Below are 26,699 nucleotides of genomic sequence, written 5' to 3' on the forward strand. Positions count from 1 at the left end.
GACAAGAGATCAGCCTGGCTTCCTTAAGAGATGCCAGGTCTCGGGCACACTCATTTGGACAAATGCAGGTTCACTTGACTGTCTGAAGACTGTAAGTCTTGATGGAAGAGCAAGCCCAGAATACTTTCTCACAGAGATCTACACCACCATGACCCATCTGGTGTGAAGCTTTAGTGCTGCTGTGGCTAGGACAGAAGCACACCAGAGCGGTGGGGAATCTGCAGCACTTTAAGCTAGCTTCTACTGCTGGTGTCCTCAGTGTGACCCAGAAGGCTAATCCGTCAGGAATTGTGTTGTCTGTGAGCTTGGAGAACAGAATAATCTTTATTCTGAAAAGCACTGCTTCATGACAGATAACTATTCAAATTCCTTCATGTATTCTTTTAAAAAGGGTTGTACACAAATTATTTCTCATAAACCACCTGCATATATAAAGCACATTTTCTGTTGCCAGCATCTCCTAGAGTTGGATTGCTGATCTAGCCCTGACAGTGCCTGGGGTACTTTGTTCTTTTGCTTAAAAAGCTGATCATTGATACGTTTCCAAATGTTTACATGTTGTTAATGTTAGTTAAGAATATCTAATGCATTTCTCCTACAGAGAGGATACCAGCTTCATCAGGCAAGCTCCTGTTCTGTTGCCTCCTCCCCTAGAGTCAGGAGTGGCCCCTCTTCTTCGTGAAAGATGTTTGCGATTTACTTTCTTTAGAAGACACAGTAAAAGTGGTAAAGGAAAAACCAAAAGACAGATGCATGAGTCTGTCTCAAAGCCCTTTTCAGAAACCTTGTCTACCCTCTGAAAAGAGAAAATTACCTTGTACATTGCATATAATTTAGGCTGAGGTTTTTTCCTCACATTTCAATTCTCAAAGAACGTTTCTTTTTAAAGGGATAAAATATGAAAATAAAATTTAAACCCAACCCGTCAGTAAAGGGTAATGCATTCTGAAATAAAGCTTCTGGGCTTTGAACCTTTGCTGGTTAACCCCTAAAACTTCTTTGCTATAACTATTTCTGAAACACTTAGTGGATGCTTACCAGCTAGAAAGACTTGACTTACTAGCCATGGAGTAAAGAAGCAAGATCCTTCCAAGAAGTTTCTGAGAGAGCATCTAGGTCAGTGGGAAATGTCCTAGAATTTATAACAGGAAATCTGTGGCTCTGTCTACGGTATCTACCTTTCTCCTGCTTGGAAGTGTTGGATGATTCTGAAAGATTAACTAATTGTTTCAAGCAATAGGTGGGCTGCCTTTACTACAGGGAGTGTTATGGCTTCTGTGTGAAGGAGAGACTTCTTCGTTGCTCTGTCCTCAGCCCATCTCATTTTGGGGTCTTTGCTAGCTGAGATGGGTGAGAGCACTTGATTCTGCCAGACCTGCCCCTACCTTCCCCATCAGTGACACAGTGTTGGTGTGTGTCACTTCACGTGAACGTAGCACTGGCATTGTGGGTGGTATGTGAGGAGCAGAGCTGTCCATTTCCTGACAAGGATCCAGCGATACAGCAAGTCCTGATCTTGATGGGTGATATTCCCTACACTTTCTAAAATGTAATGCTTTGATGCAGAATTTGGGGAATGAGTACATTCCAAGCATAGACTGGCCTCCCTTCTGCAGCGTGCGTACTAGCAGCTCCTTCTGCAGGACTGTCCTGACCTTGTTTATTTTGGACTTAGGCACCGTAAAATAGCTTGTTAATTGCTGCTCATTTAGAATTATAATTAGGTGTTACCAGATGAGTTCTGTAATACACAATTAAAATGTTATAAAATTTTTTGTGGCTCTTAATACTTCATTTATTGGTTAAAATTTAATTCAGAGTACGCTGATTGCAAGCTCTCTGTGTATGTGCATAATTACTAAAACCCACAAGGGTAAAACCAAAGCAGGTTTGAGTGATGCAGAATCCATGCACTGCCTGGATGTCAAGCAGCCAGGGATATGAGCTCTGGCATCGGATGACTTTGTCCTGCTTTTCTGTAGTCAGATTAAACACCGGACTGGCATGAATGTGGTGTTGTGTGCTCTTGCTGGTTGGGTAAAACCACCCCTCTGCTCACGCCTGGCTCAGGTCCACTTTAATGGGCTGGGCACACATCTAGAAGTGATGGACACAGAGCTGTAGACTTGGGGCACACAAGCTTTCAGAGGGAATTTGATGCATTAGTCTGCAGGTAAGAAAAAGCTTTGACATCTGGTGGCATTGCATATCCAAAAGTAAATGCTTAAAACTTGGAGCATGTTCCCCACATGTCGCTAAGAGCTTCAGAGCCATTGTTTCTTGGCAGTTGAGGAGTTACTGTGCTGCTGTTAATTTAATATGTTTGGTTTTGATGAACAAGGTGCTGCATTTTGTGCTGTCAGCCCCACACCCGCATCAGCCATGTGGAGGAAGAAGGGGATGTTCCTTTTCTTGGAGCCGTACTTAACCTGGTTCACCTTAAGCTTTCCTTGGTTTTTCGTGAAGCTAGGTAATATCTTTCCCCTTTAAGATCTGTTCTGTTTTTCTGCTGGAAGTTTTTTTCCCTTCAGGATTTTACATTCTGGCAACTAACAAATTAAAATAGCTTTCCTCCTAAGTACGCTAAAACGTACATTGAATCTGATTTCAGCGGCGCCAAGTATGTGTTTCAGCACTCTAATGCACGAATGGATTGAAAAAACAGCTAGCAGTAATTTTCTTTCCTTAGGTTTTACTGAATAGTATCCCAAGAAGCTGCACATAATGTGTTAACCTCTTTATGTGTTACTCAAGGTCATGTAAAGGTGAAGGCCTGGAAGGAGAGAATAATTTCAATAGTAAAGCTCAAAGTTGCTGCAGATGGCATATGGGATGTCTTATTTTTCAAAGGTCTTTCCATCTGCTATTGGCAGAAGTCTCCATTAGAAAAGGGCAGTTTTGTGTGAGGTACATAATTTATTTATTTTTCAGGTTGATCTTTCAGAATTCAGGTTTATCTTGACTCAGACTGTTAGCATGGGACCATTCTCCTGGTAAAGAGAATGCACAGAAGTTGTAAGATTTGAGTTACATAGGAAATGCTCTCAAGGTTTGAGGAAGAGGAGCTTTTTAGGACTGAATTATAAAAATCAAAAGCAAGCTACTGTCTTGTGGAAGCAGACATGTTGTGGTGGGTGAAATTTTTTTGTTTGCCTTTTTCTCCTTTGAATACTTAAGGTTGAATTGCAAACCTTAATTTTTTTAGAGCCATAGGATAGAATGGAGAACCACCAAGAGGTGAATAATGTCCCATGTCTCTATCTGTACCATGTGTGTGCTGTGGTGAATCTGAGAACTGATCTCTCCTGCTGCCTCTCCAGTGCAGAAATAACAAAGCCATTGAAAGTAGCTACATAACTGCCATGCGCTGAATACCCTTGGTTAGTAAAGCATGCCTTTTCTAGTAGTCAGAAAATTGCTGGATATAAAAAGCAAAGTCACACATAATCTGTGATAAATTTAGCATGGATTTTATGGTGGATGAGGAGGGTCCGTGGGAGGTTCAGGTTCACGCAAGATGCAAGGAGCAGCAAGCGCTGTGTAGGGGTGGTGACGTACCCAACTTACCTGAGAGATAGTAATGTTTGCCTTGGCTTTATGGTTTGGATTTCTTTCTGAGGTTTACAGAGGCAATTATTACAGGTTCATTAACATGTGCAGAATATTGTTAGCATTCCCACCTTTTCTCATTTGTGTAATCCGAAGCAGATGAGGGTTGTGCATCCTTGATAAGGTGTCAGGCAGCACGGATCCACAGCCATGTGGAGCCTTCCTGTCCGCTGCCTGTAAGTGCTCAGCACTTGCGTGTGGTCCCCACATATGAATTTACTTGGCAGAATGTGAGTGTGGAAGCAGATTTTGGCCTGTTAGAAGAGTCCTGGCATTTGCTTTGTGGCATGAAAGATGGAAGATGGCTGGTCTGTCCAGAAAGTGTTGGATTTGCTGCAGCCTTGATGCAGCTGTTATCTCAGTCCCTCTGGACAGGAAGTAACTAGGAAACTACTGCTTTGATTTGACAAACAAAGAAGCCTTGTAAAATGTATTAATTGATTTTCTTCCATCAAACAGTTTTGAACGCACAGCCTCAGATCTGAGTGAGAAAAAATCTGATGTGTGTATGTTTTGTGTGTCTTACTGTACAGAATGTGATATAAAAAAACCTGAGTTTAATTTTTAGCCTGAGGTGCTACTGAAAGAGAGAAGTAGTTTGGAATAAAATCTTAGGAATAGAAATTCTTGTAGTAAGAGTTAAGATTGACTTGCTGCCATTAAATCAGGAATTTGACAATTTGCAGACCTTTAGTGTCTTCATCTTCAATAAGCATTATATTACACCTTGGGCTTTTTTAATTTACATCTCTTTAATATGACTTTGGTGCTGTGTCATATATGCCACCTCAGAGGCTGTTTTCTTTCAGCAAAGCAAAGCTAGGGGGCCTTACTAGAAGGAAAAAAAATAAAAAGGAATAATCATAAATTTAGCATCTTATTACAATAAGCTTGATTGCATCTAGGTTTCTTTAGAGGTTACAGAAACAGTTTTCATTTTTCATACAGAAGGCAATTGCATGAAACTTGTGCTTTCATAGTTCTTGCTTATTAGTTGCGGAGGGAATTTCTGGGTGCTGTCTTCCAAATGCCAAAATGCCTCCAGAGCCAGCGAACTGCAGGATGCTGGGGGCGTTCTGCATGGAGAGAATTCAGTTTAATAAATGTAATAAGTCCGTTTACCCTACTGGGCTCTGTTAACTACCTGCATATAAACTGAGCATACATAATCTTTGGGCAAAGGTTATGGAAGCAGTTTGCAGGAAAGGCTAGCTCCAGAGCACACCGAAACAGCAGCTATTCTTATTTTAGCCCTCAGTAACACACACAATAATGGGGTTCAAGCAGTATCCGTGGTTGAGACAGTAATAACAACTATGATATAATTAACTTCTAAGCCCTTTGGGAGAGAATAATTCCAAAATCTAGCATTGAAAATGTTCATAGTTTCACAAGATGAAAATTATAGGAAATTTAATTGGATACATAAACCCTCCAGTAGGGCATAAGTTGTCTGCTAAATGATGGCATTAGGAAGAAGCCATCCTTGTGGCAGGCTGCTGCTGCCTTCTCCTGCACAGGTTGGGGCTGGCTGATGAGGTGGCTGGGACAGGTGGGAATCCTGTCTGGTGGAGCCCTGCTGCTCCTCAGCTGGTGGTGCCCATGTCTAGAAAGGGTGGCAGCCAAGATGTATTTGAGAACTTGGCACTTTGTGTGTGCTTGGTGGACCTGTGGAAAAGGATTATTGTCTCTGTGAGTAGGATCAAAGCAGTAAGTCCTCTTTTACTCAATTGCCACGCGTGACAGAGGCTGTGAGACAGTGGGTGGAGGGTTTGTCACCAGTGTGTGTTCTTTCCAGAACCTGGCTTAAAATAGCTGCAGGCACAAGGAGTTTCTCAGGATTATTTAATCACTCCTGGCTGCAGCATCAGCAAGGTTGAAGGTGTTTGTGGACTCCTCACATATGTCTTCATGAGTGGCCATGACTGTGGTGAATATAGAGCATAAATACATCCTTGAGCACAGAGGGGTGAAGAAGATGAAAATGTTGAGAATGATGGTAAACTTTAGAAAGGCTAACTTACAAGAAAGTGAACAAGTTAGTCAAAGCGTCCCAGTATTATAATGGGAAAAAGTAAGAGTAGAAAAGAAAAAAGGAGGGTGCAAGGGGGGAGTGAATCAGTTCCTTGATGTGGTTTGAAATCTATAGGGGAACATAAGAAAGCAAACTGGGAAAAGCAGTTAAATTAGCAAGCAGTTAGCTGGGAGTAATTTGCTCTAGGTAGGTGGCAGGCTTGAGAAGCTGTTTGAGATGAAAATTTGGAAACCCAACTCCCATTTATCAGTAGTAGAGTATATAAAGTAAAATGAGTATAAAAGGAAAATTGAAAGATCCAAGGTGGGCTTTGAAGAACTGCTGACTAGACATAGAAGATAAATTATTCAGGCAAATCAGTGCCATTGTCTTGTGTGAAAATTTGTCTTGTTGGATGATGGAAGGTTAAGGAAGGCAGTTAAGGAGGAGGAGTGTGCTGCCAAAGAGGAAAATTATTACTTTGCATCAGTTTTTAACCACTGAAAATATTGTAGAAGACTTGCTACTAGTATTGTGCCCAGTATTTCTAAATATAAAAGGTAAGCAAATTCCAGAAATTGAGGTCTTGGCAAAAGCAGATTTACAATAAGCTGTTAATCTGAAAGGCATTAAGTGAGCAGACCCCAGTAGTATGCTATGTTACATAAAACATAACTGAACTTTCAGCAAACGTAAGGTATTTTTTGTTAAAAAGAACAACTTCCCCCCCCCCCCCCCCGCGCCAAAAAAAAAAAGTTCTTTATGTATCTTGTACTCTGGTTGAAGCAGAAATTACTGCAAAAATAGCACAATACCTGAAGATCATGTTCTCACAGAATCCAACTTTGGATTCTGCAAAGGAAAATTTCTAGAAGTTGCTCAAAATCTCCAAGCCAGAGAAAGGACTTGTTCAGGTTTTGGGAGGTCTCAAAAATTTTGACACTGAGGCTTCTAAGGAGGCTGAGTAGACATGTGGATAGAGTAAAAGCGTTCTTACAAAGAGGAAACTGATTTAATTTTGAATTAGAATTGATTTAGGATTTAGTTTGGCTTCAAGCCATTAGACATCATGCAAATCCTTGAAGGGATGGAAAGACAAATTATCTCTCATCTGGTCAATCATTTGTATTCTTGCCATTTTGGTTAAAATTAGTTCTGGTGCTCAGTGGAACTAAAGTCTGCTCTGCCTTGCATGTTCTGTCGGTCTGAGAGATGCAGAACCAATGTGTTTGGCACTGCTGGTTCCAGATGCAGGAATAACAGGACCACAGCTGTACAGTCAATGGCACTCAGCTGTGGTGTGTTGTAAGCAGCAAGCCCAGAAGGACCATGTTTCTCAGCTCTCCCTCTCTTTAGTTTAAAACCACCTGTCTACACCCTGACTGTGCAGAATTTAGTGCCCTGGAATTGGGTGTAGAGGAGAGGACTTAATACCTAGTGATTTTAGTCCTTTCACTGTTTTCTATTGTGCTGAATTCAGTCAAGCCTGTTACAGCATTGTCAGTTTTATTAGGAATATATTGTCACGTGTACAATAATTTGTAGAAAAAGCACAGAAGTTCTTGCTTTTTGGAAATGTCTAACTCATGAGCATGTTTCTTCGTGTTAGTGGAATTTGCTGATAGTTAAGGAATAGGTGAATTTAGTTTTATTTTTTGTGGGACTTTCTACTGCCCTGGATCTGTAATTCATGCATCTGGATGCAGTGCTGGGCCTATTCTGTAAATGTTAGAGACTTCTGTTGAAAGGCTGATATGCAATAGTTTACTTCTTTTAAGGAGACTTTACAGCAGGCATTGGGAGCCTTTACACTTGGGTAGGGTGATCTACAGCAATCTGTGCTTAGTGCTCACTGTGAGTGATAGCTGGGCTTGTGAGGCTCAAGGCTGATCTATATTTTAAGTGGATGTTTTAACTTATCTCCATAGTTATTTAACGGGGCCCTTCATAATCCTTGTTCCAGTGGAAAAATTCCCTTTCTTATCTAGTATTGTCTGCAGGCAATGACACCTTCAGAAATTAATGTCTTCAGAACCAAATGCAGCCAATAAAGCTGACAGAAATATTCAAGTTGTGCTTGTATTCTGCTTAAAAGTGGCTCTGCTTCTCTCCTTTGGTCAAGTTGGGATTGCATGTTCAGGATCACAGTGACCTGTAACTGGGCCAGCTTGTGCTTAAATACTTCTGACTTTTTTTTGTGCTTTATCAAAATAAGGAGAAACATTTTAAAGTACTTCTGAGTTGTTCTTGCCGTTATATATATTGCTCCATACCAAAGCAGCCTGTATTAGTTTGTTGTTTATGGTTTTTTCCCCAGATTATGGGATATTTTCTGGGGAGGGATGTTTCTCTCTTTTTTTTTTTTTTTAACTGTTTACTGAGAATATTCTGCATACACTTATGTTTGCTTTGTCTTATTCTCACAGTTACATGTCCATGGCTAATTATACTCCTCCACTCCTTTCTTGGTGTTTTGTATCCTTCTTGTACTTACAGATAGCTATCAAATTCTCAGCCAGTCTGTCTACTGCTTATGATTAGACAGAGATTTTTATCCTTTCTGGTTCTTGAATTGCTTTGTTCATTCCTTCTCTCCACATGGTTTGAGAGCCTTGTAACTGAGAGCACCAGACTGATGCTCTGGGCCTGCTCATGCCTGGGTCCCAGAGGTGGTACCTTTGCTCATGTGGCAGTTTCTTTAGCTTTTGGCCTTTTTATTGTATTGCAAGCTCAAAGGAAGTTCCTCCCTAAATCTATTCTAGTGTTGTAATCATTGCTATCTTCATATATCTCCCCACTGAATCTCTCTAATACATTCCCTGCATGTGGGAGTTTGGAGTGAAATGAGACTCATTTTGTCTTTTTTGGCCATATTGCTGTACTCCCCAAGTCTCTTTATATTATATTTCTTGCAGAAAAGCACAAAGAAATCTATGCTAAAGGAATACTAATGTAGTGAAGTGAAACATTGAAAAATCATTAGCTTGTGTGTAACTGCTTCCACAACTTTTAATGTGTGCAATATGATGGTCTTGAGTTATGTGGTGTGTCATGGTTTTCCTGTTCCTCCTTCTGAGCACAGATGAGGCATTATGTACAGAGTGAAGCAGCTGAGCTGTAGCCAGTTATTGTTCTCACTTTTAACAGAATAAAGAGCTGCCTTATTGCTCTGCGTGATGCATGATTGCCGTCGCTGATGTGACACCCAGAGTTGATCAGGTGGTGTTGTGTTGATTGGGTCCCTCTGGAGCGCTGATTCCCCTTCAGATATTTGTGTAAAATATAGAGGGTAGAGGTCCAGAAGGAAAATTTGATGGTGTTGCACGTGTAGTAGCACTGGGAGAAGCTGATGTAATTTCAGCCCTGTCTTTACCATGGTCTGGGTGTGCCCAGTTGGTATTTTCTGACCTGCATACATGGGCTCACCTTGAGAAGGAAGTTTCCACCTTGAAAAACAAACACAATTGTTTCAGGTTCCTTTTTGAAAAGACACTGTGACATCTCCAGGTCAGCTAAGGACATTGCTTATGGACTGGGCTCACCTTCCCACCCTGAAAGTTTCTCCAGAGTCTCTTAACGACGTTTCACAACAAAGGCAGTGTCAGTATTCAAACACACAACGAAACCTGGCAGTTCCGTGGCTGCATGGGGGTTCCTGGAGGGAGCTTTTTTGTGCTGACTTCTTAGATTCTTTGGGTTGCAAAGTAGCTTAACCTAAAAAGTGATTTTAGTGCAGTGTTTTTGTCCCTGATTTGGAATGGGCAGGCTTGCTTTGGGGATGCTGTTCTTCACTGTGCCAGTCTTGGCTGGTGACCCACTTGTTTCAGTTCAGTTTATCTTACAGAAGAGTTCGTAGAGGACATAAGCTATTCAGTGCTGGTTTGAAATTCCTCTTGACTCTTTAAAGTTGACTGCTTTTTCTAATCTCATTGCAGTCTCCTGTGAGACGTACTCATTGCCAGAATTTCTTAGTACCATATGAGCTGTTGGTATTCTTGGCTCTGTTTTAAATGAGTCCAGCCTTTTCTGCTGTCTGAAAGAATCAAACTGTGTAGATTTCAAAAAATGTCCTCAAGACCGCCTCTTTTCCATCCACCTGCCCCACAGCAAAAAGCTGATATATTTAAATGAAGATTGCTAGTTTTTTATTGTGCTTTCCTGCTTTCTAGTTTTCTGCCAAACTAGCTCTCGGTAGCTCTAACACTGAGTTTGGAGCAGAGGCAGGAGTTTAGCTTGTTAAACTCAAAGCTGTTTTTACAAAGCCATCTGGAGTGCTTAGCCTCAGCCTAATTTTGGGTTATGTAGTCTAGAGTTTATAATATTGCCAGGACCAGATGCAGAAGAAGAAATGAGAATGTACGTGTGTTTTTGAAAAACCTTCTTGTACAGCTTCTGGGCTCCCAAACGCAATATTAGTTGTGAGATGCTGGCCAAAGCAATGAGATTAAAGGAGGCCTTAGAATGAAGGGACTGAGATCATCTGGTGTACAGGAGATCAGTCCAGAAACAAGAGAGGCATGCCTGAAGAGGCATGAGTTTGCTGGGGACAAGGCACATTAAGAATTGTAGGAGCATTATTTGGTCCATTGCTGTTGTACTTGATTTTGCCAAAAGCAATACTGACTTTGTTTAGCTTATTGCCAAAAATTTACCAGTATTATCTGGTTTTTAGCTGCTTTCCATCCTAGGCTACCTTCTGCCCCAGGAAAGGAAGCCTTTAGCAATGGTTCGGGATTGCTGTTTTACACTATGAGAGTAACACTGGCCCTTCTAAGGGTTAACTGAACTTCAGCTGACACCCTTGCTTTGAGTATTGGGTTGTCTCGTTGGGAAAGCTGAACCACTGGGAGAAGCTTTTTAATATTTTCACTTTCAAAAGAGAATGACAGCTACTGAGATTTATGAAATTTTAAAACATTCCAATTTAAAGCTCTTTAATTATTGAATGCAGACAACTTTTCCATAAGCAGAGCAACCATGGAAAGAGGAAGTGGCAAATTTTGATCCCATTAAAGGCCAAAGGTGGTCTATTAACTTTGGAGGGACAGACAGCAGTCTGCCATAAGAAAATCTGGCTTTTCTACCAGATGGTAAATTATTTAGAGCACTAAACAGTTGAAAAAGATCAAGTCTATGAAGCATCTGGTAGGGTATCTGACAATTCATCAGTTCTGCATAGTGCATGCTGTATGTATCTCATGGGCTAGAGAGGAAAGTTACAAATCTGTTGAAACTGGAGAGAAGCTTGATCACATTTACTGAAAGAAGAGAGAAATCAAGAGACAGACCTATTCTTTAACTGAGGTTTTTGTGTTCCTGAGAGTTACTTCTGAATGAGGGCTGTGGAGGTGCTATTGACAAGACTCTGAGCAATCTGTGCTCAAGATACACCGTTAGATGAGACACTTTTGTTGCTAATGGAAGTGAATGAAAGAGGAAAAGCTCTCTGAAAGCTGCTCACCCCCACTGTGGTCTGACAAATACCTAAGATGTTTCAGCATCACCTGTAAACCTCATTCTCTGCCCTAATCTTACAGAGCTTGACACACATGATTAGTTTTGACACAGTAATTTCAACCCTTGGTGTCTCCCACCCTGTCCCCATGAAAAGTAGCCTCTTAGGATTCTGGCTGCTGTTGAGCCGGATGTAAAGCTGCTTAAAGTGCTTCAGTGGGTTCCCTTCTTCAGGCAGCACAAGTTACCCCTGTACATGCAGAATTTAGAAGCATAAGCATCACTCTTGATCCAGGCATTTCTTCCCATTCCTGTGTGGGCCATATCTGGGGAGCTGGCTGACACTGGGCCAACTGCTTGGGGACTGAACTGTGCTATGGTTGGAACAGAGCTTATGCAGCTGTAAAGATACAACTACCTCTATCTGTCTTGGCTATGTAAGACTTGTAAATGGTGCTTTTAGTAATCCTTTGGTGAGAGTTGAGTGAGGATGGGGAAGTTGGTGGGCAGCAAAGATAACTGAGTGTGTGGCTGGTACAAAGAGCCTCTTCTGCAGTATTCAAAATTTTGCTGCTGAACTTAGTTAGATTTATGCCTTCTCATTGAGACAATAAAAACAGGATGAGATGATCAGTATTCTCTCTGCATCTAGGTTAGAGCTAGGTTATTTTGTAAAGCATTTTCAGATGTCTTGGCTGGAGAAGATGTTGCATAAATAAAGATTTCTCTGTGTTGTGCGGTATTATAACATGGGAAAAGATTTACTGTGCAAATACAGTAACAGAATGGAGAAGAATCATGATCTCCTGTTTGTTAGTACTATGCACTGTAAATATTTGCCGAGGTAGAGTCTCTTGAGATTTCTCGTGGATTTCCCTAGGCACGATCATCGCTGGCATTCTTTGAGCAACGTGCTTTTGTCAGAAGTAGACGTGTTTGTAACTTGTGATACTTCCATCAAAAGCTCAGCGGTTTCCAAAAAACAGTACGCTTCCAAACCTAGCAAAATTCAGAAATACCTTTGTTAGAGCAGTCCTGAAGATGTTTTTGAAATGTCTGCCAACACGAGTAAGAGTGGCATGTTGGGCCACAAACAGTGTGCACAGTTGCAGCTGCTTTGCTTCAAGGATACTCACAGGGTCCACTCAGGCTGGCGTCTGCCAGCATGAGATTTTTTTCCCTAATAATGCTGTGTTGGTAAGTTTGGTAACTTCTGCAGCTCAGTGGAGAATCAGTCTACTTTTAAATAACTCTTGGGCTTGCATTGAGATGCCTGGCACTGAAGGTGTGAGCCCCTGTCACTGCTGAGTGTGGTTGCTGAGGGCATGGTGCTTGCAAGCTCCTTTAAAGTCTGTTTTAATAGGTAGACCTTAGACTTTGAGATGGAAGTACAGTGAGTATATTCTCATTAAAAGATAAAGAAGGCAGATACACAGAAATTGTATTCTTTTTAAATGCTTGCCTTTTTTTGGTTGGTTTTCAATAAATTTTCTATATTTCAGTATTCAAGCAGATGCCCAAGTTAAGACAATTTGCAAGATGATTTGCTTTGTTTTGGAGAGGGAATACCCAATCATGAATCCTTTCAGGTAGTCATTGCCTCCATTTTGAGGAGTTTGAAGCTGAGGTGTTTGCTTTGGGTAAAGCTTCTCTTTATAGACACTTTCCTTAATAACATTCTGCTGTGGCTCTCATCCTGTGAGCTGACAGCTGATCCAATTCAGCTTCTGTTTCTTCTGCTGGAACCCGCTGAGACTTGCCTGGTGTACCCCAGCCCAGCTGGATGGTCCAAGCTCTGCTTCACATGCAATTTGATTGCAAACCCTCCCTACACATGCAGTCAACCACATCTGTCTAGGGCACATGGAAGGGGAGTTACAAAAGCTTAAGACTGTTTCTTGAATGTAATGTGCAGCTTCAGAACTATTTGTGTGAACAACAGCAACTAAAAGATGCATTAATAGGCCATAAACCAGACTCAACATGAAGGTAAACTTGGAGACAGATGCATTTATGCCTGCTGACCCTTGAAATCAGTTTATTGGATTTGGAGGCGTGTGTGGTGCTCTACTGCTCATGCAGGGAAGATAGGTACATTTCTTTTTAAAAGTATCTATAATGATGACTTTGCAATGCAGGTTGGTATACTAGCAGTTAATCTGTGTGTCATAATAATTTTCCTTTTCTTCCTCTTTTGGTTTGCAGGAGTAAGTCTGTGTCTGTAACACTGGATGTACTGACCACTTGCCTCAGACTGAAGAGGACTTGCTTCTATTTTGGAATATGGTGCCTAACTTCTGTATCCCAGTATTCACTGTGCCAGCAGCCATCCTCTGCTGCTTGATGCTGCCTTTAGCAGGAGCAGACAGTAAGTAACATTTGGTTTTGGAGAGCTTTAATGCCTTACAGAATTTATTTCCAGAAATATTAAACTTTGTTTGTACTGGAAACTGAGGGTTAAGAGACAACTTCCCCCCCAGTCTTCTATTTCCCAGTGTGCGCATTGCAGATAAACAGGGTGTGTGTGAAGGGGCACAAGTAGAACTAAAAAGACTGACAAAATTTATTCAAGTGCAGAAAGAATTTCTGTAGAAGCTGCAAGATCAAAACCTGACAGTTTGATTTCTAACATGCACAGATGAGTAAAGAAAATTGGGGGCGGAGGAAGAAAGAAGTATTGGGGTCACAGTAATCCCTGTTACTTTTCCTTGTTCTTTTGCCAGCTCTCGTAATTTGTGTAGCACTAAGACATCTCTCCTGAGTCAGCAGGCATTTGCCGTTGGAGAAAGCTGTTGGGGAAGAGGGTGTGAGTTCTGGTGTAGCTCTCCTACACCTGTATTTTGGCAGAATTGGAGTACAGTGTTTCCTTGTGGTCATACTTTTGGCTGTTGTGTCCTTGCTGTTGTCCTGGTAGTCCCATAGGGTTGTTGTGACTGGCTTTAATTAGCCCCATCCAGCCAAGGGGAAATATGTGCACAAAATGCTACTGTGGACAGACAAGAGGACAAAAACATGGTTAATGATAGCCTACTAAAACCACCATATAGTAGTTTTATGGAGTGGGTTATGCAGAAAGCAGGAAACCTCGATGCTTTTTTGCGTAATCTTGGGGTATGTATTTGTTAAGCAATCCCCAAGTATTTATCCAGACCCCCTCCCTTTTTTTTTTTTAACCTGTACCCTGATTTTCAGTGTCCAAATGTCTGCGCATTCATCACAGACTCTGGCAGCTGTGAATACTTCTTGCCTCTGAAAGTACCCAGGGCTCTTGGGATGCTTGAATTGGAGATGACGTGACCATGATGCACCTCCTGAGCTGCCAGCAGTCCTCTCTTTCTCACTGCAGCTTTAGTCGCCAGGCTTATAATTAGATATAATTTTGTGAAAGTTGAACGAGATCTTGATTCATGTTGGTAGGAGCCTGGCTGGATGTAGGAACACACTGGGGGTTCCTAAATGTCCTTGGCTGAGAGGAAGACCTAAATTTAGGGAAACTGGAGAGAAGAGTGAAGAAGGGATGAGAAGAAACATGCAAATTCAGTTCTTTTGTTGTCATTAGGGATGACTTGTACAGGCAGCAGATTAATATGGGTCTGTATGATTCTGAGCTGCCCAGTAACACTGCAGGCAGCAGCTGTCTCCTTTCTCAGCTTACTTTGCTGTCTGCTGCTGCTGTTAAAGGTGCTTATTGAGATCACTTTATGTCTGCACATTGTAGCCCATTTTGGAATCTGGCATAGAGAAGTACTTGTTAAGTGTTCTGAGGTGTATAAAAATTCCCTGAAATTTATTATCTTCATACTGGCTCCTGCAAAGGAGAGAAGCATCACTCACATCACAGATGTGCAGAAGCTGGTGTCTTTAAAGTTGAGATGTCCCAGGACAGTTCTTGGCCTGAGGATAAATTGTGGTAGATGTGGTTTGCTAATTTTGTGGAATAATTCCACATGCTTGAATTTAACAAAATTGGCTCTGTTTCTGTGTGGTGTCTCAGATGTGGAACATTTCTGTGTTGAGCAGCAAGTTTATCTGTATATATGTCTTTTTCTCTGGTGCAGACTCACTCTGAATTACTTTTTCCTAATCTGGAAGGCAGCTCTGGAGGGCACCGACCTTTTAACCACCACAGCCACCATGGATTAATCAAGGGTTTTCTAGGATGGAAAGTGGTTTTTAGCAACTCCATGTATTTTAGCATCTTAGAGTTTTTCTATCATCTTACCCACTGAATCTTGCCACCGACCCTCAGAGGCTGGGAGCTATGTGAAAGGACCTATCTGCTCTGTGCCTCTGCAGGGGTAAAATGTCAACTCCAAACCCTGCATTTTATGGGACCTGCCATCAGTGATGCAGACAAGTGATGCAGTAGCGAATCTGGCATTGGAGAGTCCTGATTCAGGACAGTAGTGAAGGGCAAGGGGAAGATATGACACTGGAGCTTCCAGAAGCTAGAGAGGGATGCTGTGAAAGGAGCACCCCATGTGCACACTCCTCTGTTTTTTAGTCCCCATAGCATCCTGTTGGCTTCAGTGAAAGAGCATTTATTTATTGCACTGGTTATGGCTTTTCCCAAGAAATCACTGTGATTTTTCCTTTTCCCCATTGCAGTGCTGCTTGGAGTCAGTGGAGGGATGGGCAGGCTCTGTATCTGCAAAGCATTCTTGCATTTCCCCCACTGAAAACAACAGGATAATGAGAGCAGGGTTATCCCTGGATTTTCTGGAGTCAGTCCCCAAATTGCTTTTTATAGGAGCAGGAAAAGGATGGCTGGAGATGGGCTGTGCTGCATCCCTGGCAGCAGTGTGCCTCGTGGCTGGGTCTTCCCTACTTTCCTCACCTGCTATTGTTTAACACGTCTCAGTGTTGCTGCTGTAGCTTCCTGACAATTAAGGCAGCTGGCAGAAAGCGGGATGTTAACGCCTGAGATAAAGCAGATTTAGTGTGTATTGCCTGGCAGAATTAGCGCCGCGCTGTGCTGGTGCCTCCCCTGGAATCGAGGTCACCAGAGCTGTGAAGAATGTCAGTGATGAGGACTTGAAGTGGCATCCAAAGGTTAAACTGAGTGGCAGAGTGTCAGAAAAAGAGGGACTTTCTGGGTGCCTCCCTGGCAGCAGGAGGGGAGTGGTGCTTTCCTGGCTGCTCTGGTGGGGTGCTGGGAGGAGAAGGTGAGTGGGAAGGGGCACATGCGCACGAACGGTGGATACAGAAGTGCTAATTTGGCAGACAGCTATTTCAAATCCTCCCCAGCTTTTACAGACTGCAATAAGAAATTATTAAATTTTCTCTGTGATCTGACTGTGTTTCTGTCAGGGTGACCCTAATTCCATTAGAGCAGCTCAGAGCTGATTCAGGATGGCTGTTTTACCCATTCTCTCTCAGCTTGCTTGTGTGGTGTTTTTTTTTTTTTTTTTTTTATACTCTCTGTGCTTCCCTTTTTGTCAGCTTTTGATTGTGCATGGGAAAAATGGCTTTGCAGATTTCAGTTAATGTTCAGTGCAATTGTCAACTAAAAGATGCTTTTTTTAGCTTTTGAAAATGTGTCATTTATTCTAATAAAATAAAAACCCAAAAATCCCCTCTCAAAACAAAATGCAGAGAAAATGGGGGAAAATCAATACTCTCATGAGAAATCATCAGCAATGTCTTTTGTTGTTGTCTTGATTTTTTAAAAATTAGACTTTGTTTTTGAAGTCCTGGGAACAGGTTCCATTAGCCAAAGGAAGAGACTAGGTGACCCATCCTGTGCCTTATCTAACTGCAGTATATTTTGGTTTGTCTTGCACAGAATTTCAAAGGGCTTAAGGAATAAAACCACTTCAAAAGTGACCTTGTAGAAGGAAAGAACTAAGGGAGAATTAGGCCAACTACCTGTAAATTGATACCTGGTAAACAAACAATTTGCACCTTTTGATTTCTAGAGGTAGAGCAAACTTGGCTTTTATTTGAGGGGGTAGATGAAACGTGCCTCAGTGAGCTGGTGTGGTCAAGGCAGAGCTTGGGCTCCTACCTCCCCTGGCCAGAAGGGACCCCGAGTCTGAAGTGTCTCAAGGCTGCCCTGCCCCTGAAATGAAGAGTTACTTTATATCTGAAAGATGTGCATCTTTACATGGTTTTTTTTTTGTGTGTGTGTTTTTTTGGGGGGGGTGGGGGGGGTTTGAGGTTTAGTTTGTTGTTTTTTTGTTGTGGTTTTTTTTTTGGCCTTTTTTTGGTTTTGTTTTGTTTTTTGTTTTTTGTTTTTCTCCAATCAGTGCTTCTTGGATGCTAATTGAATTGAGGAAACACATTAAAAAAAGAAAATAAAAAGCTAAGATGCTGATGCTTGTGAAGGTTGGGAAAATAAAGAGTACTAAGATGGCTTTTCTAGATATGGTGATGTCCCAGAGTCTAAGAATAGTAAGATGGCCTTTCTAGCTTTAGGTGAGCTTTAGCTCTGTTTTGCCAGGGATTTTGCATCGTACCTAAAGTGCTATATGGAGGTTTTGGGTGGAAGAGCACTGGAAGGAACATTTGTTAAGGCACTAGTTTGTCCTTGTTCCCAACTCTGCTGTCTGCCCATACTGTTTTGTGCTCCCAAGACCAGCTTGGCTCATTTTGACTCCCTGATTCAGCTCTGCTTCATAACCGAATGATGCCTCAACAACAGTTCAACCCCAAATACAGCTGCTCCAGGCCATGCTGTGAGATAGACTTGCTGTTGTGCAAGCCTGGAAAATGGCCACTTTGCAGAGCTGGGCAGCAGGATCCCATTCCCAAAGCTGGACATGAGGCTTCTCCACTGCTGCCTTGCATCAGTTTGTTTCCCCCTGTTTGCGTGCCTGTCCCCATGCACTGCATCTAGTGATTATGTGTAATTGATGCGATTGGATCCAGGTATTGCAGCACAGGTAAATACTAATTTTCTGCAATTCTGCCTTGACTAGCTTGACATATCCCATCAGCAGAAAGAACATGGAAAATACTGTTTAGGAAAACCCCTGTACCTGAGGCATTGAGGTGGTGTCATTAAGGGATGGGTTGAAATATTAACCACAGTTATTGCGCAGTGTTTATTTTTGGTGTCCTTACTCATCATATATATAGATATATATATTTAGGTAGGAATGGATTCTACACTTTTGTGTAAAATACCTAAATGCTGCCTGCTCCTAGCTAAATGTTGGAGACATCAAGGTAGAAGGAATGCTGTGAGGACAAACATCGTGTACAGAGTAGACAACAGGGTTTTTTTCTGCATTTATAGCCCTTGCGCTTGCAGAGGACTTGAATTTTGTTTGAGTTGCTACCCACAACAAATCACAGCACGATGATTTGTCTTTTTTATGTATTGTTAAAACCACCAGCATTCATCAGTCAATGTCAGCTGACAGGTCAAAGGTCTGCTTAGCCCCAAATCCCTCATCCAGTAGTGGTCAGTACGAAGACTTATGGAGGATGTAAAAGCAGAATAAATATACAGTGATCTCTCCCTGTTGTCTTCTTGGAGCCCTCGGTGAATGGTGGCTCCTGAACCCAGAGAGGTGCTGTAGTAACTGCAGCAACTCTGGGTTTTGCTCTCAGGCAGCTCTGAGCATGTGGTCAGCCTGCAGGGACATCTAGGGGGCAGTGGTTTGCATGGAGACCAAGGTGTAGGCTCTGACTGTTGCCTCTACTCCATGGCTTGTTGTCCCCTCACTGCTGCTGTGCAGGGCTGAGTATCCCCACTTGCCATTTGCACCACTTGGACTCGGCTGCACAGCCAGAGTTCCTCTCCTGCCTTCACAAGGGACTTCCTGTGATTAAGTATCCGTGTAAATTGTCCAACACGGTGACAAATGTTGAGGGGATGATATATTTAATACTTGTTCTTGGAGAGAGCGTGTGCTTATTGGCTTGGTGATACAGAAAACCGATAGAACTACCTGCTTACAATTTTATCTTCAGTGTAGATTCATAGATTTTAAGGCCAGAAATCAGATCGGAGTAGTCTTTTACTCTGGCCTGTGTAGCTCAGGCTGTATAATTTCAGTAGGAATTTCTGTGTCTGCTTTTACAGCTGTGGATGAGCTAGCACGTAGCTTTTGGGAGGCTGTCAAATCATGATTTGAAAACTAAATGATAGAGAATTTACCCATCTCCTATATGATCCGTAAAAATGGCAAGTAATCATTACTTCTCCAAATGTGTATTTATTTCAAACTACCTTTATGCATTTTTAGGGTTTAGACACTGGATATTAGAACATCTGTCAGTGAGACTGGAGACTCCTGCTGTTTAATGCAATCTCCTGGAGAAGCAACTTGAAGTGGAAGAGTTAGAGAACCTGAAAGTTTGTCCTTTTTGTTGTAGAAGAATGGACTCATCTTGGTTTTTTTCTGATCAGATAAAATTTTTATTGTTCTTCACTAATCCTCCAGACTTTTCAATATGTTTTTTTAAAGTCAAGGGACCAGGACCAAGACAAGTGGCTGCATTTTCTAACAGTACAATGGCACTTTATCTTTTTTACTCACAGCATTCAGCTAGGAATGTGGTCCTCCACTGTGACCTCTGAATTCCTTTCTGGACCTCTGATTCCCAGGATGCAGACTTCTTTTTCATGAGTGGGACTTGGCTTTTTGCTCATGAATATCTGCCCCTAGGTACATTAAAATGTGTTTCGCTGGGTCCCAGCTCATTTAGTCATCTGAGTAATTCTTTAAAGGTAAATTTCCCTTTCTGTTTGTAGCTGACTACCAACTTTGGTAAAGCTTACCCTTTCCTTTCCAAATTTAATTACAAGTTAGTTGCATTCATTCACAGGTGTTAAATCAGTTGTGGCTATTTGCAGAGGCTGCTGTGTGTATTTTAAGGAGATATTTAAAATACCCTGTAGTAGTGATGGTAACATCCTTTGCAGATGGAAAGGGGTGCCAGAAAACCGATAAAATAATATGGTTTGTCGTGATGCTCCTGGCTATTACTACTACTGATGTCAGAAAGGGAAAAAGTAGAAGATCTGCTGGAGCTTTCAGTGTTTTAGCTGAGTAGTTGTAAAAAGCAATGATGTGGTAATAGGAATGCTTTTTTTTGTTTCTTTGATTATCTCTTCATTATACTGGTGCTTCAGAATGATATTGTAATATAAGATGATCAAGCTCATTTTTGTGAACAACCAAGAGTATTAAATTTTGCTTCCTCAAAATGTTAGTCAATCTTTTTTGATGTTGAACATGGTTTAAAAAGGAGTGGGGAAAAAAGCATCTGTTCATGGGTGCTTTTTCTCTGGTAAGTTGTCTGTCTTTATGTATCAGGAGCTGAAAAGCAGTGGTGTACTCTTAATTGAATGCTCTGTTTAGTCCCTTGTGAGAATCAGTGCTTTGTCTGTGCCAGAGACAAATCTCATTTATTTTGTTGGTGTGAAAACACTGTAGGGTGCTTACTGAAACTTCTAACTCATAGAAATGTCTTCTGCCTTGCACGCTTTACTGACATATGATCCCTGAATTAAATCAAAGCACTTTTATAGAGGGTGATGGCTTTACATTTTTATATGAATTGTAGCCTGCAATGCTAGGTCTTTGAATGTGTGTTAGTTTTGTGTTTCTCTCTTGTATCATAACATTAAGCCTTCACAATAAGAGGCATTTACATGGTATTAAAAATAAATAATTATAGAATATATTTCATTTCATGTAGTATAGGCTGGAATGATTTTGCAGTCCTGCTATGCTTTTCAGATGGCCCTTCATTGTTTATATTACTCATTGTTGTATCCCCCCCCCCCCCCCCCCCCAGTAGTTAATAATAGAATTTCCATGAAATCTTTTCCAGGAAATTTGTATTTTGTAAGATTGGATTGAGATGTATAGGTAGTACCTGGTCAAATCTTAAAATAAATGGAAATGCCACCATTTTCCAACAGACATTCATTGCACCAAGGGTGACTGTTCTGAGTTGGTATTTAGAATAAAGTCATCATGTCAGGAAGAGATATGGAGTTCGTTTGTATTTGCTACATGAGGTTATTCTACTTGAGCTGATAGGGGATCCTCTGGAAGTAACTGGGATCTCATGGGAAGGACCATCATCAGTCCACTGCAAATTTAAAAGGAATCACTCAGAATTCTTGCTTGCTTTTGCTGCTTTTCTTGCAAATTGTTTTAAATGTTTTTACAAACTCTCTCTACATATGCTAACTTTGTTGGCTCATCTCAAAGGTGAGTGATATAAGCCCTTGACAGTTAATTTTCACAGGAAGAAAACAGTAACTGTTGAGCCTCTGCTCTTTGTTTTAAGGATGTAGAACACCTATGTATTTTCTTTGTGTTTATTTTTAGCTAAATCCACTTCAACTGTTATATTACTTCTGTTAAAGGTTGTTTTGAAAAGATATTTTAAAGAGGCCAGGAAATACTCAGAAACTTTACACATGTAGGGATTTTGCCCCTGAAAACCTCCAATTGTAATAACCATTTTGAGCCTCAGCATTAGCACAGCTGTGCCTGGCAGGTGGGGCTGTTCCTTTCCACCCACTTGTCAAAAGTTGTGGACTTCTGTGAGTGGCAGACAGAGTGTGTTGCAAAGCTCTCACTTCGGCGTTGTTCCTAAGACAGGGCATTGCCTTGGTTTTCAAACTTGAAACTGAAATTCTGTCTTTTGAGGTAAATGTGAGAGTCACCATGCACCATTCAGAAAGGGTTGCAATCCCTGCATTTGGGGAAAAAAGACATTTTGGAAGTGAGGCAGCTCTAGTGTATTGTGCTTAGAGAGTGTTTAATTTACAGGAGGGAAGATTCATTGAAAGAACAGAATGATGAGTAGTGAGATTCTTGTTATATGCTGAAAATGGTTAAAATACTGATCTGATGATGATGACTATGTGTTTTAATCCTACTTAAGATCAAACAGAAGCTTTCATGTTTTCCGGGACACAGGAAAACCCTTAGAGAAGCAAACTTTTCTCATAAGCAAATACTTTCATATTCATACTTTCATACTAAACTCTGTATGGCTCTCAGGAGAAGGGTGAGGGTAGTCCAAGAGCTAGAAAGGCTCCCTTTACTCTTGTTTGATGTAACAGGTAATGGTCCTGGTTGTTGACTTGTCATTTATACTTGCTGTATATAACTTCTAATATGCTTTTTTATGCTCCATTGCACACAGTTTATCAGGGGTTAACATGAAGTTCCTTAGTTATAACCTGTTCTTTTCAGCTTTTTATGAGTGTTTTTTATGGCTGAAATGTGCCCTGCTTGGTCTTCAGGCAAAGTTCAAGTTGAGGGACTGTATTTTATAAGCTGGACAATTGTTTTTGGTTCTTTCTGCAAAAGTTGTCTTTGAATGCTCTTAAAAACAAAGAGAGTGGAAAAATAGTTTTGTACGCTTAAAGCTGACTGTGGTTATATTTATAGATCTCTAGTCTAAAATGTCTTTGAAAACATTTGACCACCAAAGCGCATCTGTAGCAATGTCCAGAGAGAGCGGACCCTGATTTGTGGAAGGAGTGACCCATAGAAAAACAGGCTGCTGAATAATGCAAAGGGAATTTCACGCTAGATCACTGTGTAAAGGATGCTGTGTGAGCTCGTGTGTAACTAAATTGCCTGTGTATTCATTCTGTGTGTGTAGCCAGAGCTGTGATCTCAGCCTTCCCAAGCGCCAGAGGTGCACAGGAGAGGCGTCCTGCAGGTCCTCCAGCGCCCAGCCTGGAACGTGGGCAGTGAGAATTAATTCACATGGACACCATGAAGTTCCTCTTCTAGTGCATTTGTCTGGTTCTTGAGGCAGTTGTTGAAATAGAGAGTGTTTTTTGTTGCTCTCTGGTTGTACTGCAGGCCACAGGGGCTTGGTCTTGTCTTTCTTGGCAATGCCTGTCAGACCTTTATTCTGTGTTAGTAAATGTATGGAACATTTAACATATTTAACTGCCAAAGTTTTGTTGGTTTTCTTTTTTTTTTTCCTGAAATGTTAAAATACACTGCTGTCTGTAGAGTTGTGTGCCCTATTTTAAAAGCACAGTATGATTTGGGTTTTTTTTGCACATTAGGACAAAATCCCCATATTGTTCAGTCAGCATCTATGCAGTGCTCAACGTCTTTTCCATTAGACACTCAGCCTTCTGTTGCAGATAAAGGGTTTTTTTGGAGGCAAATTCAGCTCAAAAATTCTGGTATTGTCTGTAATCTGTAGTGTTTTGTCTGAGAAGAGCTTCCTGTGTAATTTTGTGGAATTTAAGAAACCCTACTTAACATATAAAGAGTAACATGCAGTATACCATGTGGTGTTTTGGGAGTTTATGTTAAATTGCAGAATAATTTTGTGTTACAATAATTGCTGGATGGTGTCAAACTCTAGGTCCATTTATACCAAAATTATCCCAGCATAAGCCTCCAATGATGGTCAACAAATGCTAGATGTTTTAAGGAGGTACAATAAAGATCATCTCATACTCTTGCCTTTTCTCCCCACCCACATTAGTTCCCTTTTCCCACGTAAAATTAGAAACTGTTCTCAGAAACTGAACTTGTATTACTCCTCTGTAGAGCTTTATTAATTGCAACAACTCTAAATATTGTTTTATCCACATGGGCAAAGGAATAATATCCAGTATATGTTTGTCAAGGTCAGATCCATCTAATTTCCTTTAATGACAGGCTAACAGGCTTTGTGAATGGAGCAGCAGTAGATGTCATTTATCTTTAGTAAAGCTTTCAGTGCTCCCTCATGAGACTTTTTCCTGTGAAACATCTGCTCATAGGGTGGGTATTTGGCAGTTTGGTAGCATTCAGCATTTGCAGTAATGATCTCTCTGATAGAATAGAGAACATGCTTATTAAATTTGCAGGCAACAACAAGCTGGGAAGAGAGGCAAGCATGTTGGAGAACACCATTAGAATTCAAAATGATCTTTACAAATTGGTGAAACTGTCTGAAAGGATGCATGTCAATAAGGAAAAATGTGGATAGATGTTTGAAAATAGGAGTAATCAGCTACATAAATACAGAATGAGAGACAACTGCCTAGACAGCTGGTATACAGAAAAGGTCTTGCAGTGCTAATGGATCATAAGCCATACAGGAGTCGAGAAAGCAGTGCTTCTTTGAGGGGGATAGACATCACAGTGATAGGCAAAAATGAGGAGTACCATCCTGAGGACACATTTGATAGTCTTTCTGCTCTGCTCACATGGGTAAGGCCTCTGGTGAAACATCTCATCTTGAGCATCCCACTGCCAGAATGGAAGGATTAGCTGGGGGGAAGCCAGTCCTTCCCATCCACTGCTAGGAGAAGAAATAATGTGCTTGAATTACAGCTGAAAAGTTCAGGTCAGGCACTAAGCAATGCTCACAGACATGCAGGATTGTTGGACGTGGAATTGAATTTCCAGAGGTATTTCTGGAATTTTGTATGCAAACAGAAAGTGTTCCCTCAGATATGTTCTGAATAGGCAGTATGATTTTTTAAAATGAATGTTTCTTTGTCTTCATTTATGAACCAGGAAAGGTGCAGTCTCGTAGCCTGTCTTCTCTAGGTCACCTAATAACTCTTATATCTTTATCCTGTCCTTTTTTATCCTTCTCTCAAGTGGCAATCACTGTCTTTCCTCTGACTATGTAGCTTTGTGTGAAAGTGTTCTCCAGGCCCTTAGTCCACTTCAGTGTCCTTCTCTGACTTTGTAGTTCTGCTCTAAATGTGCTGGTGGGCGAAAACAGGGGAGAATGAGACTTGCAAACATCCACTAGTTTTCTCATGAAGCCTCATATATTTGCTATCTTTTTGCCCATGTCTGTGCATGACTAAAGGACAGCTGCCTGTTCCAGTGTGTGTTTCACCTTCTAAAGCCAGACAGTTAACTCTGCTCTGTGAATTGTAGCAGGTATTTCTGTGTTTGTTTTTTTCTCTCTGTACATGTGAAATATTTATCTATGGGTAGCTCTCTGCCTGGAGACTTTACCATGCTATACATGTGTTCAGAGGCCAGTGGCTGAGCTTTGATGGTTGCAGGGGCTTTGCTTACCAAGGCAGGGCTCTGGTGTGTATCTGGTGGTTGCTACCATGATGTGCAGGAGCCCATCTCTCTGACAGCACCAAACATCTGTGCTGTTCTGCACTGACTGTCAGAAACACCCAGAGCAGATTGGAGGGTCTGCATGTGGACCACTCTAGGCAAATAATGCTGCTTTGCTGTCCAGAGCAGCACTGACCAGCAGCTCTTTTGGGAGGGGGAGGATTGAAACAGCTTCTGGCAGCACAAAATGCTTTGAGAAACAATTGCAAAGGATGCTGTAGGTCTTGCAAGACCTTCTGATTAAAGTATGTTTAAATGCTTATTTATGTGTATGAAAAGGAAAATGTATTAAAAAGTGTCTTTGTATAGAATGCTGTTAAGTTAATGGTAGTGGAAGGGAAGATGGGTAAGGTTTTTTACCTTCTCCTTCCAGTAGTCATTCTTGCTATAAATAGCTATACATCAGCTCATGAATTTCTGTCTGAGTGAGGTCCCAGGGCTGTATGAGATGGGAGTATCTCATGCTTTATGTTAAAAGATTACGGTTAATTTATTGCATGTTTGTTGTGGATAAGAAAAAGCTATTTACCCACCTAGACTTTTCCATTTCTGGATTTCATAAAAGAGCCATGTACTTTTTGCTGAAGAAGTACAGATCAGAAGAGATTTGTCTTTTTAATGAATTGATTTAAATCAAAATGCAAGCCATTACATGAGTTCCTGAATATTGGAAACTCTGGCCATTATGTTGGGTGTTTCTTTGCCATCAGACTTTGACTTCAAACTGCAATTATTTTTCACAAGATGAAGAATGAAGTCTGTTGCCTGTTATGAATAATAGAGTATGGTAATATCACAGCTATATATGCAAACTCTGCAGACTGGCAGCACAGCTGCTAAACGTTACGTTTTTAAAATATGTGCAATCTGTTGTCAACAGAATTAAAACCAGGAACACGGCATGGTTTGTTTTGTAGGGAAATTTAGTGATGAATTGTTCCACATTCTGACCTTTAAATTTTTTTTTTAGTCTCTGCACCTTCTAGTAAACTGGGGAGATTCTCAAATTAAGACATAGAATTCTGATGGCCACCCTGACATTTCCTTGGCCTGGCTGGATACCTGGTCTTGATTAATTTTCTAGTATACCTGCACTGCCAAGGTGGAGAGGCTCATGCGCTGCACAGCTGCACTTGAAGTGATTGCACTGTAAACCTCATCCAATTAAAAGGTGAATCCTGTTCAGCTTAGTAGTGGAAAGTTGTTTTACTGTTCCTCTCCTCTGATATGGATGTGAGTAGAAGTGTTGAAGGAAGTGTTATTGCTGTTGCTTTTGTAGCTTGTTATCTTCCATCTTCATATACAAAAAAGTTAGAAATGCAGCCTGCCCAGCTGTCTGAGAGTGAGGGTGACTTGGCAAGATAAACCTTCACTGACTGTAATGGACCTAACTACAGATGATCATTCAGCCCTTCACTACCATCTGGTAGTGTCCTGGTTTGAACCACAAGCAGCAGGAGAAATAAGGTGGAGATGGAGCAAAGAACAGCAGTCCATTATTTTGGTGCTGAGAAGGGAATAATGGACACTCAGGACATGTTCTGCTCTCCTCCTTCCTATGGAATGAGACAGTTAAGAGAGAGCAACTTAGGAAT

At 41.2% G+C, this 26,699-nt stretch overlaps 1 protein-coding gene across 4 annotated transcripts in view; it reads left to right on the top strand.

The window, feature by feature from the left end:
- Nucleotides 1-26,699, top strand: part of PTPRF (protein tyrosine phosphatase receptor type F) — a 375,120-nt gene that overhangs the window by 117,236 nt on the left and 231,185 nt on the right. For all 4 annotated transcript variants that reach the window (XM_053984683.1, XM_053984684.1, XM_053984685.1 and 1 more), the window contains exon 3: nt 13,283-13,445. In XM_053984683.1, coding sequence (XP_053840658.1) covers nt 13,361-13,445 — 85 coding nt within the window. In that variant the 5' untranslated portion in view covers nt 13,283-13,360. The remainder of the gene's footprint in view (nt 1-13,282; nt 13,446-26,699) is intronic.

This window comes from Vidua macroura, chromosome 9 (assembly GCF_024509145.1).
Source record: "Vidua macroura isolate BioBank_ID:100142 chromosome 9, ASM2450914v1, whole genome shotgun sequence".
NCBI lineage: Eukaryota > Metazoa > Chordata > Aves > Passeriformes > Viduidae > Vidua > Vidua macroura.